Genomic DNA, 15768 nt, shown 5'->3' with positions numbered 1-15768 from the left:
AGAGAGACCTGTATGCAAACAATACAGATCTCTCCCATCAGCTTCTGCACACTGCTTTGTATGGCTCTGCATAGCAGAGTCATACAAAGCAGTGTGCTTACAGTGGAAGGCACACACACAGCACACAGTAAAACAGCACACAGTTAACCTTTTGATTGCCCCACATGTTAACCCCTTCCTGCCCAGTGCCATTAGTACAGTGTCAGTGCTTTTTATTAGCACTGATCACTGTATTGGTGTCACTAGGGATGTCAATGACACCAAGTCAGTTCCCCTCCAGTGTCAGAATGCTTGCCACAGTCCCGCTATAAGATGCTGATCACCGCCATTACTAGTAAAAAAAAAAAATTCCAGTATATGTACACCACCATTTGTAGGCCTTCCCAGTGCCATTAGTACATATATACACCGCCATTTGTAGACCTTCCCAATGCCATTAGTACATATATATACCGCCATTTGTAGACCTTCCCAGTGCCACTAGTACATATATACACCGCCATTTGTAGACCTTCCCAGTGCCATTAGTACATATATACACCGCCATTTGTAGACCTTCCCAGTGCCACTAATACATATATACACCGCCATTTGTAGACCTTCCCAGTGCCATTAGTACATATATACACCGCCATTTGTAGACCTTCCCAGTGCCATTAGTACATATATACACCGCCATTTGTAGACCTTCCCAGTGCCATTAGGACATATATACACTGCCATTTGTAGACCTTCCCAGTGCCATTAGTACATATATACACCGCCATTTGTAGACCTTCCCAGTGCCATTAGGACATATATACACCGCCATTTGTAGACCTTCCCAGTGCCATTAGTACATATATACACCACCATTTTTAGACCTTCCCAGTGCCATTAGGACATATATACACCGCCATTTGTAGACCTTCCCAGTGCCATTAGGACATATATACACTGCCATTTGTAGACCTTCCCAGTGCCATTAGGACATATATACACCGGCATTTGTAGACCTTCCCAGTGCCATTAGTACATATATACACCACCATTTTTAGACCTTCCCAGTGCCAGTGCCATTAGGACATATATACACCGCCATTTGTAGACCTTCCCAGTGCCATTAGGACATATATACACTGCCATTTGTAGACCTTCCCAGTGCCATTAGGACATATATACACCGCCATTTGTAGACCTTCCCAGTGCCATTAGGACATATATACACCGCCATTTGTAGACCTTCCCAGTGCCATTAGTACATATATACACCGCCATTTGTAGACCTTCCCAGTGCCATTAGGACCTATATACACTGCCATTTGTAGACCTTCCCAGTGCCATTTGTACAGTGTCAGGGCTTTTTATTAGCACTAATCACTGTACTGGTGTCACTGGGGATGTCAGTGACACCAAGTCAGTTCCCAACCAGTGTCAAAATGCCCACCACAGTCCCGCTATAAGTCGCTGATTGCCGCAATTACTAGTACAAAAAAAATTTCTAGTATAGATAGCACCATTTGTAGACGCTATAACTTTTACATAAACCAATTCATTTACACATATTGGGATTTTTTTTAGCAGAATACATTTTGGCCTAAATTTATGACAAAATTTTATTTTTTTTACTGGACATGTTTAATAGCAAAAGGTCAAAATATTGTTTTTTTTAATCAACATTGTCGGTCTTTTTTTGCTTATAGCGCAAAAAATAAAAAAACGCACAGGTGATCAAATACCACCAAAAGAAAGCTCTATTTGTGGGGAAAAATGGAAGTAAATTTAATTTGGGTGTAGCCTTGCATGACCGTGCAATTTTCAGTTAAAGTAACGCAGCGTAGCATCACAAAAAATGGCCTTGGTCAGGAAGGGGGGTAAATACTCAGGAGGGCAAGTGGCTAACCTAGTGCAGTGTTATCATCATTTATATTGCATTTAATGTTTACTAATATTGTTGATTTATTAACCTAACCTTCTGAACCTAAAAAGAGGTAAAAAATCAAATTTCTGCTAATTTAATCTATTAATTACTCTGTAGCCCTGCGCGTCTGTTAAAGAGCAACACGTCTCTCTGTGTGAATGTGAAAGATTATACAGGCATTCCTGATCCACACAATGGACACACAGAGCAGCGGCATGGGAGTGAGCCTGCTCGGGTGCCTTCATAGCAAGCTGCAGGAGAGAGGGGCCTGGAGCACCAGCGGGGGACCCAAGAAGAGGAGGATCGGGGCTGCTCTGTGCACAACCACTGCACAGAGCAGGTGAGCATGACATGTTTGTTATAAATTAAAAAAAAAGCCTTTAATGTCACTTTAAGGTCAGGATCCACACAGATGCCTGACCAGCAGCTGGTTAACCACTTGCTGTCTGGCCGCTGTATATAAACGGCTGGACATTGGCAGTTCAGGCGCAGGTTGCCGTTCCTAAACGGCGCCCGCCATTTTGGACTGTGCATGCTCCCTGGCACAGCCTTGTACCATGTGACAAGCTGTGACCAATCACAGCTCACACAGTAGTTCTCAATGGCTGCAAGAATGCAGCCAGAGAGGAGAAATTATTGTTTTTACAGCCTTTATGGGTGTAAAAGCAATCAGTGTAAAAAAAAAAAAAAAATCTTCATCACCCCCCACAAGTAATACAGTGTCACCATGGTGACACTACTGCTAGGGTGACAGTATGTAGAAAAAAACCCATACATAATAATAAAAAAAAAAAAAATTAACATTTTTTTTTTTAAATATAATTTTTGGTTAAAAAATAATTTGGGTTATTTTTTTTTTTTTTATAAAAAGATAACTGAATACATATTGGCCAAGATTTATAATGAAATATTATTTATTTGCAACATTTTGTAAGAAAAACACTTTTTTTCAAAATTTGTGGACTTTCATTTATATAGCAACAAAAAATAAAAATCCCAGTGGTGAATAAATACTACCAAAATAAAGCTTTATCTGTCTCAAAAAAATGCTAAAAAATTCATATGGGTACAGTGTTGCATGACCGCGCAATTGTCATTCAAAGTGTGATAGTGCTGAAAGCTGAAAATTGGCCTGGATAGGAAGGGGGTGAAAGTATCTGGACAGGAAGTGGTTAAGCTATCTGCTCCCACCCCCTCTACAGCCTGGCACTACAGTGAGTACTGGAGGGGTAGACCTGACCCGGATCCAACTATCGTAACTTTATTTGTGTAATATTTGTTTGTTTGTTTTTTTACATCCACTCTTTTTGCTTACAATTTTTTCCTCTAGCAAAGAGAAAGAGATTCAATGTATCTTTTCCTCCATTCAGGAGGAGAACAAAACACGGGTGGGCAGCACACTGACTGATCCCTGTGATAGCCAGTCACAGGAGGACCAGTTCCCGATTGCTGATATGAGACCCGGACCTGTCTGTGATGCACTCCTACCATAAACACAGCAGTGCCCTGGGGGCGCTATGGATAAAGACCGCTTGGCAGGAAGGGGTTAATGCAGTGTAATGACCGGAATAGGACATTTGTTCTCCATGTGCCCGGGTGTATGACCTGCATTGATTTATACCACACTGTTCTATGAATTCATGAATCACATTTCAATGAAGAAATAAGCCTGCCCATGAAATAAGGTCACCTCATATGTCCCCTTTTTACATCAAAAGTCCCCCTTCACATCAGAGTCCCTCTTCACATCAGAAATCCCCCTTCACATCAGAAGCCTCCCATCACATCAGAGTCCCTTTTTCTACATCAGAAGTCCCAAGCCCATCACAAGAGAAGTCCTCCTTTCACATCAGAGTCCCCCCATCAAATCAAAGTCCTGCTTTTAATCAAAAGTCTTCCCTTCACATCAGAGCCCCAACCCATCACATCAAAGTCCCCTTTTTACATCAAAGTCCCCCCTTCACATCAGAGTCCCTCTTCACATCAGAAATCCCCCTTCACATCAGAAGCCTCCCATCACATCATAGTCCCTTTTTCTACATCAGAAGTCCCAAGCCTATCACAAGAGAAGTCCTCCTTTCACATCATAGTCCCCCCATCAAATCAAAGTCCTGCTTTTAATCAAAAGTCTTCCCTTCACAACAGAGCCCCCCCCCGTCACATTAAAGTTCCCTTTTTACATCAAACGTCCCCCCTTCACATCAGAAAATCCCCGTTCACATTAGAAGCCTCCCATCACATCAGAGTCCCCTTTTTACATCAGAAGTCCCCAGCCCATCACAAGAGAAGTTCTCTTTTCACATCAGAGTCAAATCATCAAATCAAAGTCCCACTTTTAATTAAAAGTCTTCCCTTCACATCAGAAGCCTTCCATCACATCAGAGTCCCCTTTTACATCAAAAGTCTCCCCTTCACATCAGAGTCCCCCTTCATATCAGAAATCCTCCTTCACATCAGAAGTCTCCCATCACATCAGAGTCTCCTTTTACATCAAAAGCCTCCCCTTCACATCAGTGTCCCCCTTCACATCAGAAGCCTCCCATCACATCAGAGTCCCCTTTTACATCAAAAGTCTCCCCTTTACATCAGAGTCCCCCTTCACATCAGAGTCCCCTTTTACATCAGAAGTCTCCCCTTTACATCAGAGTCCCCCTTCACATCAGAAGCCTCCCATCACATCAGAATCCCCTTTTTAGATCAGAAGTCCCCAGCCCATCACAAGAAAAGTCCTCCTTTCACATCAGAGTTCCTCTTTTACATCAGAGCCCCCCCCTTCCTTTTTAAATCAGAGTCTCCCTTTCAAATCAAAAGTCTGCCAATCACGATTTCCCCCCCCCCTCACACCTGTGTCCCCCCCCTTATATCAGGGGTCCCCATTAGAAGCAGAGACCAGCTGATCTGATTCTTCAGTCAGTGCACACAGGAGATCTGAGTCTCAGGACATACTACTGATCCTTTAGGCTAGCCATACATTATACAATTTTCTTGAGATTTTTGGTTTAGATTTATCAAAAACCATGTAATAGGAGGTCAGACCTAACAACACTTTCAGTTGTATCCAATTAGGCGGGCCCTTGTGCTACATAGTTGAAGGTAAATCTATTGGGCAGAAAATTGTATAGTGTATGGCCAGCCTAAGCTGCAGACCGGATCACATCTCGTAGCGGGCCCGATGGAATTAGTTTGGAGATCTCCGATCTATACAGCCCAAATAATATGACGTGAATCCGAAATGTGCTTTTAAAATGCACAAAACCTAAAAAAGCGTGCAGTCATGAGCAGAGCTGTGGAAAGGCCTTTGGTCGCTCAGAGATATCTCCTAATATTGCACATTCCTGGCATATCTCTGCAATCAGTAGTGAGCCCCAGTCCTCACCCATCTCACACTAATGCTGGCTTTGCATTTATTAAATGACTGGAATCTCATGTCAGCCTGACTGCAGTCACTCCATACAGAGGTGGCAGCCTCCTGCAGCATTCTATGACAGCTCAGCTTCCTGACACAGCCGGCCCCGCCCACCCCAGGAGCTGGTCACATGACAGTGACACAGGGAAGGTCCTGTAGCAGAGTTGTAGAGGGAGGAGTGCAGTGTGCAGAGGGGAAGTAAGTATACATTGTGTTATCTGGGGGAACTGATCGCCGATCACACTGGACTGGGTGTGCTGCTCTGTCATTGACATGCACAGTGGCTGCACTGACAGTACATCCACCATGTCATTGTCATGCCTCTAGTACCAGCTGCACAGCCCAGTCCTGCCATTGGCCATAGGAATGCTATGTTCTGTTTATCTGTCATGTACACATGTATTGTTTCTGTCATCTGTCCTGATGTGATCTGTGTAGTGTGCCTCCTGTTTACACTGTATACAGTATGGGCGATCAGTATTCATCTCTATGTAACTTATTATGGACACAAGCAAGGAATCTGCACCGTGTCACTGATATGAGGGATGGATTTACTAGGAGTGCTGGACTGAAGTAGAATCATTGCGAGTAACAGCCAGGACATATGCTCTGTATGTCTTCTAATGCAAAAAACAGGTGGCTCTAATAATTTAGTCCTTTAACCACTTGCCCTCCTGAGGATTTACCCCCCTTCCTGACCAGACCATTTGTTTTGCATCACGGCACTGCGTTACTTTGACGATTGCGCGGTCATGCAACGCTGCACCCAAATTAAATTTACGTCATTTTTCCCCACAATTTGAGCTTTCTTTCATTTGATAGCCTGTGTGGTTTTTATGTTTTGCGCTATAAGAAAAAAAAGTCAGACAATTTTGAGAAAAAAATGTACTTTTGACTTTTTGCTATTAAACATGTCCAGTAAAAAAAATAAAAATCAAATTCATCATAAATTTAGGCCAAAATGTATATTATGTATTATGTATGTATGCCAATACGTGTGAATTAATTGGTTTACGTGAAAGTTATAGCGTTTACAAATGGTGGCTTATATAGTTGAAATTTTTTTTTCTTTTACTAGTAATGGCTGCAATCAGCTACTTATAGCGGGACTACGGAGGGCATTCTGATACTGGGAGGAACTGACTTGGTGTCACTGACATCCCCAGTGACACCAATACAGTGATCAGTGCTAATAAAAAGCACTGACATTGCACTAATGGCACTGGACAGGAAGGTGTTAACATGTAGGGTGATCAAAGGGTTAACTGTGTGCTGTTTTGCTGTGTGTGTACTTTTCTCTGTAAGCACACTGTTTTGCATGGCTCAGCCATACAAAGCAGTGTGCAGGAGCTGACAGGGGAGAGAACTATATTGTTTACAAAACAGTTCTCTCCCTCTGTCCGTAATGCTGCTTGATCACTGGGTGCCAGCGAGTAATCGCCGGCTGGGACCCCTACCCAGAAATGAAAAATCATGTATGTATGTATGTGTATATATATATATATATATATATATATATATATATATGTATACAGTGGGGATCGAAAGTTTGGGCACCCCAGCTAAAAATTTGTATTAATGTGCATAAAGAAGCCAAGGAAAGATGGAAAAATCTCCAAAAGGCATCAAATTACAGATTAGACATTCTTATATGTCAACAAAAGTTAGATTTTATTTCCATCATTTACACTTTCAAAATAACAGAAAACAAAAAAATGGCGTCTGCAAAAGTTTGGGCACCCTGCAGAGTTAATATCTTGTACTGCCCCCTTTGGCAAGTATCACAGCTTGAAAACGCTTTTTGTAGCCAGCCAAGAGTCTTTCAATTCTTGTTTGAGGTATCTTTGCCCATTCTTCCTTACAAAAGTCTTCCAGTTCTTCGAGATTTCTGGGCTGTCTCTCACGCACTGCTCTTTTAAGGTCTATCCATAGATTTTCAATTATGTTGAGGTCAGGAGATTGTGAAGGCCATGGCAAAACCTTCAGTTTACGCCTCTTGATGTAATCCCCCGTGGATTTCGAGGTGTGTTTAGGATCATTATCCATTTGTAGAAGCCATCCTCTCTTTAACTTCAGCTTTTTCACAGATGGCATCAAGTTACCATCCAAAATTTGCTGAAATTTTATTGAATCCATTTTTCCTTCTACTCGTGAGATGTTCCCTGTGCCACTGGCTGCAACACAACCCCAAAGCATGATTGATCCAACCCCATGCTTAACAGTTGGACAGAGGTTCTTTTCATTCAATTCTGTGCCCCTTCTTCTCCAAACGTACCTTTGCTCATTCCGTCCCAAAAAGTTCAATTTTAACCTCATCGGTCCACAGAATTTGTTTCCAAAATGCATCAGGCTTGTCTATATGTTCATTTGCAAAGTTCAAACGATGATTTTTGTGGTGAGGACGTAGAAGAGGTTTTCTTATGATGACTCTTCCATGAAGACCATATTTGTACAAGTATCTCTTTATAGTGGAATAGTGTACCACAACTCCAGTGTCTGCCAGATCTTTCTGGAGGGATCGTGCAGTCAAACGTGGGTTTTGAATTGTTTTTCTCACAATCCTGCGAGCTGTTCTGTCTGATATTTTTCTTGGTCTTCCAGATCTTGCTTTAACTTCCACTGTTCCTGATGACTGCCATTTCTTAATTACATTCCGAACAGAGGATATTGACATCTGAAAACGCTTTGCTATCTTCTTATAGCCTTCTCCAGCTTTGTGAGCGTCAATTATTTTCAGTTTCAGTTTTCTAGACAACTGCTTAGAAGAACCCATGGTGCGGATTGTTGGGGCAAGGTCAGAGGAGTCTGGGCATTTAAAACCTTTGAGATTGACATAACCTGGTCTTCCCAGACGATGATTGAGAACAATCCATGACACTGGCAGGTCTCAGCTTTGCAAAGAGGGCAGTGCATGCTATAAATTCTGCAGGGTGCCCAAACTTTTGCAGATGCCATTTTTTTGTTTTCTGTTATTTTGAAAGTGTAAATGATGGAAATAAAATCTAACTTTTGTTGACATATAAGAATGTCTGATCTGTAATTTGATGCCTTTTGGAGATTTTTCCATCTTTCCTTGGCTTCTTTATGCACATTAATACAAATGTTTAGCTGGGGTGCCCAAACTTTCCATCCCCACTGTATATGTATGTATGTGTGTGTGTGTATATATATATATATATATATATATATATATATATATAATATGTATGTGTGTGTGTGTGTGTGTGTATATATATATATATATATATATATATATATATGTATGTATGTATGTATGTATGTATGTATGTATGTATGTATGTGATTTTGCACACCACTGCAGCAGTATATCTACTATAGGGTGGCAGGGGAAAGCAGTTAAAGCAGGAATAAACCCAAAACAAAAATGTAATATATAGCTCACAAATCCTTAACGAGTAACTCCACTTTTGTTGAGAAAAAAACATTTCCCTCTGGGTGATCTATGTACATTGCAAGGATTTTAACAAACTTGCCGAATCCTACCTTTTGTTATTCTGAAAAAATAGCTGTTTGTTTATGTCCATGTGCAAAATAAATGTGAATGGGAGTGATTTATAATTATCAATCAGCTGCTGCCTTTGCAGAGCTCTAATGAGGAACGTGGCGGGGTCTGCATCCCTTTAGATAAGATTTCCTTTAGGGAGTATCTCACCAAAAATTAAATTTTTGTTGCAGAGGATGTCCAAAATCTGACTTGTATCTTAGCGCAGACTAAGCCATTCACACAAGCTGAAAATTACATTTCTGGGAGGCGTTCTGTACACCTAGTGTCATCTAGTTGACAGCCTAGTGAGCTATCGTTTACAGCCTATATCGGTGGCGTTATATATTTGTAGGGCTTTTGGTGCCATGTAATGCTCTTAGATTGTGAGCTCTAACGAGCAGGGCCCTCTGTTTTTTCTTGTACCAAGTTGTATTGTAGCTGTAATGTCTACCTTCATTTTGTAAAGTGCTGCGCAAACTGTTGCCGCTATATAAATCCTGTTTAATAATAATAATGATCTCCTGGGTGCCACTGAAAATAATCTTGCATGCACCTAGATAATTCAGACTATGAATTTGATTTAAAAAAAATATAACTTCATAACCAATATTTTAAATACACTATTTTTTTTTTAAATATACAGTAGAACTGAACGTAGCCTCTGTTGGTATATTTTTCATCATGGTGCATTTAAAGGATAAGTTCACCTTTGGGAACATGTTACATGTTCCACCTGTTTTTTAGGGTAAAACATGTAACGTTCCCAATGTTGCAACGACTGCCTGATTTCCATTCAACCCCCCCGACAAGACAGCAGTATAAGCTGTCAATTTTTAAAACTGCAGCTCTGTCATTCATTCACAGAGTTCTGTGAATGAATGAACTACAAGTCCCAACAGCCTTAGTGGCTGTCGTCTTGGATCTTTTAATGTGGTTGTTAACCTCAGACATGAAATATGAACAAAGCATATCCCTCTATATAGTGTAGTTGTCTCACTTAAGAGCACTGGGTTTCATTTCTATCTGCTGCCTCATTCCTCTGCTATCAGCATGAGTCACTTTTGACAAGTTTTGCTGACACAAAGAGAAAAATGGTGACAGGGAAGGGAGTTCCAGCAGAGTGACAGCCTCAGCTCTGTTCCTGTGAGCTGTGTGAAGGGGGATGTGTCCCTTCCCTTCAATCAGCTCTCAGAGCTCTTGCCCTCTGCTTTCTGGAAGCTCAGACAAGCTTTGAACAAGTAGCACTTTGAACAGATGTAGAGAAAAGAAGGCTGCAGATACATAGGTACAACTCATGTAGGAAGATTTGTTTTTTCTCTGTGTATCACCTGAGGCCAGTCACTTCACTGGAGATGCAGACATGACACAAATGTTATAAATTGAGTTGCAGTTCGGAGAGTAAAATAAGTATTTTATCGCTAAGCAAAACATGACTTAGTACTTGGTGGAGAAACCCTTGTTGGCAAGCACAGAGGTAAGACATTTCTTGTAGTTGGTTACCAGGTTTGCACACATCTCAGGAGGGATTTTGGTCCACTCTTCTTTACAAATCTTCTCTAAATTCTTAAGGTTTCTTGGTTGTCGCTTGGCAACTCGAAATTTCAGCTCCCTCCATACATTTTCTATAGGATTAAGGTCTGGAGACTGGCTAGGCCACTCCATGACCTTAATCTGCTTCTTCTTGAGCCACTCCTTTGTTGCTTTGGCGGTATCGTTTGGGTCATTATCATGCTGGAAGACCCATCCACAACTCATCTTCAGTGTTCTGGTTGAGAGAAGAAGGATCTCATCCAAGATTTTACAATACATGGCCCCATCCATTGGCCCCTCAATGTGGCAAAGTCGTACTGTACCTTTAGCAGAGAATTGGCCCCAAAGCGTAATGTTTCCTCCTCTGTGGTTGAGTGTAGGGATGGTGTTCTTAGGGTCATAGTCAGCATTTTTCTTCATCCAAACATGGTGATTCGATGGCGTTAATGCCAAAAAGCTCAATTTTGGTCTCATCTGAACACAGCACTTGCTTCCAATCCTCTGAACCATTTAGATGTTCATTGGCAAACTTCAGATGGGCCTATACATGTGCCTTCTTGAGGATGGGAACCTACAGGATATCAATCCTTGGTGGAATATTGTTACCAATGGTTTGTTTGGTGACTGTGGTCCCAACTGCCTTGAGATCATTCACAAGCTCCTCCCGTGTAGTTCTGGGCTGATCCCTTGCTTTTCTAATGATCACCCTTACCCCATGAAGTGAAATCTTGCATGGAGCTCCAGACCAATGGCAATTGATAATTTTCTTCCATTTGTAAATAATTGCTCCAACAATTGTCTCCGTCTCACCAAGCTTCTTACTGATGGTCTTGTAGTCCATTCCAGCCTTGTGCAGGTCTACAATCTTGTCCCTGATGTCCTTTGAAAGCTCTTTGGCCAAGAAAGAAATTCTGTGGACAGGTGTCTTTTATACACATGACGAGTTGTCGTTAGGATCACCTTCTTATGCAGGCCATAGATGGGTCGAAAATCGGCCGATTTTTCGGCTGAAAATAAAATCGGCCGATTTTCGGATCGTTAGTCGGCTATTTGTTCGGCCGTTTTTCGGTATTTCGGCAGATTTTTTTTATCGGTAAAGTTGGAAAAAAAACGGCTGATTTTGCCGATCGGCCGATTTTCGCGGCAATGATGGGCAAATCGGCCAATTTTTTTACCGATAAAAAAAATCTGCGCATGAGCAGTGACCTGCAAGAGGAAGAGGATGAAGAAGAAGAAGAAGAAGAAGAAGAGGATGAAGAAGAAGAGGAAGAAGAAGAGGATGAAGAAGAAGAAGAAGAGTTTGAAGAAGAGGATGAAGAAGAAGAGGATGAAGAAGGAGAAGAAGAGGATGATGATGAAGAAGAGGATGAAGAAGAGGATGAAGAAGAGGAAGAAGAAGAAGAGGATGAAGAAGAGGATGAAGAAGAATAAGAGTTTGAAGAAGAGGATGAAGAAGAAGAAGAGGATGAAGAAGAAGAAGAGGATGAAGAAGAAGAGGATGAAGAAGAAGAGGAAGAAGAAGAAGAGGATGAAAAATAAGAGGAATTTCAGTCCAGGAAAAAGTGTCCCTGCAGAGAGCTCCGCTATTTCTTTGACAGTTCCTTGACATTTATAGCGGTTGCAACAATGTATCTATTTGTTTCCGAATAAAAACATCTGTATCCTAAATTGATACAAATAGATGCATTGTTGCAACCGCTATAAATGTCAAGGAACTGTCAAAGAAATAGCGGAGCTCTCTGCAGGGACACTTTTTGCCAGCTGTAGACGGGATGAAAATCGGCCGATTTTTTTTTTTTTTTTTTTTTTTTTTTTTTTTTTTTTTTACCATTGCTGGTAACGTCGGCCGCTTGAATGACCGATTTTTCGTTTTTTTAAAGAAAAATCGGCCGTTTTTCTCCCCGTCTATGGCCTGCATTAAATGGACAGGACCAATCTGTGTACCACATAACCAGTCTGTGGGAGATAGAATTATTGTTGGTTGGTAGGGGATCAAATACTTATTTTACTCACTGAACTGCAACTCAGTTTATAACATTTGTATCGTGTTTTTTCCTTGATTTTTGGTTAACATTCTGTCTCTATTATTTAAAATGCACCTGTGATAAAATTAGAGCCTTCGTTTCTTTGTAAGTGGGCAAACTTACAAAATCCACTTTATTTTCGCCGGGTTAATGACAGGTTTACTTTAAAACTACACATTTTCTACATTTGGCTTATTCTATGTTGTGCCAGACTTGTCTTTTAAAGTGGAAAACTGCAAAAGATATTTGTACTTTTACCAGTTTTGTAGGGTTTATGACTAGTTTGCCTGGGAAAAGTTTACAACAGTGTAAAAGCTTTTTTAACTTGGATGTAATTTATTTATTCTCATTCTGACTCTTAACTGCAGTTGTCTTTTTAATGCACAGATCTCTTTAAAAATGCTAAGAGGCTCTTTCAAAAGCGTGCCTCATTCGGAGCCTGAATTCAAACCATTAGTTGTGATAGAGCTTGCAAAGAATGCCAAACCAGAAGCAAGAGAATGGCTTGTATCAAAAATCTCAGCCCACAGAAAGGATGGAGGTATGTACTTTAATTATCAGCAACATTATGAAGAAATGTAAAAGCCTGCATTCACGCTTGAACAGAGCATATTCCTGGTGATCTCTAAGCTTTTTTCAGGCTTATTACAGGTGTTTGTGCAATTTGTATCAAGATTCAGCTATTTGCTTACCAGGCTGGGCAAGGGGAGGTGAGCAGTTGTATAAGAAATGCTCTCCCATTGAAATCTATGAGGTCAAAAATACATGTATATGAAAAAAAAAAAAAAGGTAGAGTACTCTTTTGAGTTTAGGGCACTTGGCATACAAGTGTGAACAGGGACAATTAGAAAGAATAGGATACTACATGTGTGTAGGGAAATGAGCAGAAAAATGTGCATTTGCAAATTGTGCATAAAGGCTTTGTAGGTGTGCGGAAGGCAGATATACCAAGACTTTACAGATTTTGTTTACATGTTTTTACAACTTAACATGTTTTGGGAATTATACCCCATTACTGGTTGAAATCAGCATCAACAAAATGCCAGTTTGTTGTAAAAGAAATAAAACATTTTGAAGGAGCCTAATTTTAAAATGGCCGATGATACAACTTCCTCCCCTATCTTATTCTTTTTGTTTCGATGAAACAAATCCCTAACTGAAGACTTTAAATTATGTTAGCCTTTAAAGTGCTTAAAGTTCATGCCAAATGGAAAAACTATCCGCAATCAACACTTCCTCCTATCACAAATTCAATCTCCAGTGGACCTGATGGCTAAACCACCCTAAATGTAATATACAACCTTGATGACATCTCAGGAAATGAACTCACACCCTGCACTAAGACTGGTATCTACTCAATTCCCCAGTTATATTCCTCCCTCCCCACCCTACCCCCCCGCCCCCACCTCTCCACCACCACCCCCCCCCCCAATCCCCCTAACTCCTCACCAAGGCCCTTCAAAGGCACACGAATACCTCTGATGATATTGCTAAACAAGACTAATACCCCATCTGTCCAGAGGGCAGATCTACAACAAACTGATCAACCATATTTGTCTACTGTAATGTTGTATGATTTAACCTTATCTCTTTTCCCTGTTCTTCCATGTTTATCCTTGAAAACTAAATAAAAATATTGAAACATAAAGTGCTTAAAGTTCACCTCCATGCAATTGTCACCCCCCCCCCCTGCCCACCCTGTCTAACCCAATGGCCGGAGCTGTTTAATCCAACTCTGCAAATGTGCCTTTTAGGCCAGTCCCCTACAGCCCCCGTGATGCAACCACTGAAGACTCCTGTACATACATTAATACATGCATATCCCCACAGTAAGGTTTATGTCATCAAGTGAAAGCTCTTGTGGTTATCTTAGACACTAGCCTGTATACAGTTGTGCTCAAAAGTTTACATACCCTGGCAGAAATTGTGAAACTTTGGCATTGATATTGAAAATATGACTGATCATGCCAAAAAATGCTCTTTTATTGAAGGATGATGATCATATTTATTTATTTCAGGTACTTATATAGCGTCGTCAATTTACACAGCGCTTTACATATATATTGTACATTCACATCAGTCCCTAACCCTCAAGGGGTGTACAATCTAAGGTCCCTTACTCACATTCATAGATACACATACTGGGGCCAATTTAGACAGGATCCAATTAACCTACCAGCATGTCTTTGGAGTGTGGGAGGAAACCGGAGTACCTGGAGGAAACCCACGCAGGCATAGGGAGAACATGCAAACTCCAGGCAGGTGGTGCCATGGTTGGGATTCGAACCGATGACCCTAGTACTGCCAGGCGGAAGTGCTAACCATTTAGCCACTGTGCTGCCCATATGAAGCCATTTATTATCAAATAGTTGTTGGCTCCTTTTTAAATCATAATAACAGAAATCACCCAAATGGCCATGATCAAAACTTTACATATCCTGGAATGTTTGTCCTTGGTACAGACACACAAGGTGACACACACGGGTTAAAATGCCAATTAGAGGTTATGTGTACGCATCTGTAAATAATAATAATAAGTGTGTTCAGGTACACTGAAATCCATGGTCTACATTTACGTCAGTAAAAAAAACAAAAAACAAAACCCTGTATGACAAAAAATGCTTTGTTTCAGGCAGCAGTGTGCAAGAAAAAAGAACAATGTGAACAGAGAATTCACAAGAAAAAAGCGGTTAGATAAAGGACAATGCGATACTCAAACAAATCAAAATATGCTTTTATTAGCCAAATAGCATGTGATACAATTGAGTAAAGACTGCTGGTAGCCATCACCTCTATATAAGACAATACAAAAAACAACATAAAACCAAAAAATAAAAAAGAGAGACATCGTGGCTAGGCCATATGATGTAATCTGCTGTAGATACAATGACTCAAGGGTCTTTTGCTCATACAGCAAAGCACATCGGGGTGTGGAAAGAAGAATAATGCAACCGAATGCCTGTGCTCCTGTGCTGGACAGTGGACTCCACAATGTCAATATCCTAACATGAGTAGGAAAGAAATGCAAGCCTTGCTGCCCTCAACGGACCAGGGAAATCCAAAGAGAACTGTATATAGGAAACAAAAAGGGCGCACAGGCCTAGTGCATTACCCTAAAAATGAGATTTATTTATATATTGTAAAATACTCATGAGAAATAAAATCAGATTAAAATGAAAAACATGTCGCAAGGGATGCAAAGTGTTCCAGGAACCCCTGAAGGTGGTCTGGTGGGGGACTTTGAACCCCTGGATAGCTGGTGGCTGACGCGTTTCAAGGTTGTACCTCTTCTTCAGAGCCAGTGGCAGGAGTGTTCGGTTTGCTGGCGGCTTTGTTGCTGATTGCGGCGGCCTGTAGAACATTTTTGTCTGGTGGCTTATTTGAGCCATCTAAGGTGGATGCG

The 15768-nt window shown here is 41.0% G+C and overlaps 1 protein-coding gene across 1 annotated transcript in view; it reads left to right on the top strand.

Moving 5' to 3' along the window:
- The first annotated feature begins 5440 nt into the window (after positions 1 to 5440).
- ANO10 (anoctamin 10) overlaps positions 5441 to 15768 on the top strand; it is a 156393-nt gene continuing 146065 nt past the window's right edge. The window contains exons 1-2 of the mRNA XM_089690671.1: positions 5441 to 5504; positions 12753 to 12906. Of these exons, the coding sequence (XP_089546797.1) occupies positions 12765 to 12906 (142 nt within the window). The 5' untranslated portion in view covers positions 5441 to 5504; positions 12753 to 12764. The remainder of the gene's footprint in view (positions 5505 to 12752; positions 12907 to 15768) is intronic.

The sequence above is a fragment of the Staurois parvus genome, unplaced genomic scaffold (assembly GCF_062004578.1).
Source record: "Staurois parvus isolate SC_StPar_1 unplaced genomic scaffold, SC_StPar_1.0 ptg000021l, whole genome shotgun sequence".
NCBI classification, from domain to species: Eukaryota; Metazoa; Chordata; class Amphibia; order Anura; family Ranidae; genus Staurois; species Staurois parvus.
This window is presented reverse-complemented; position numbering and strand designations above follow the sequence as displayed.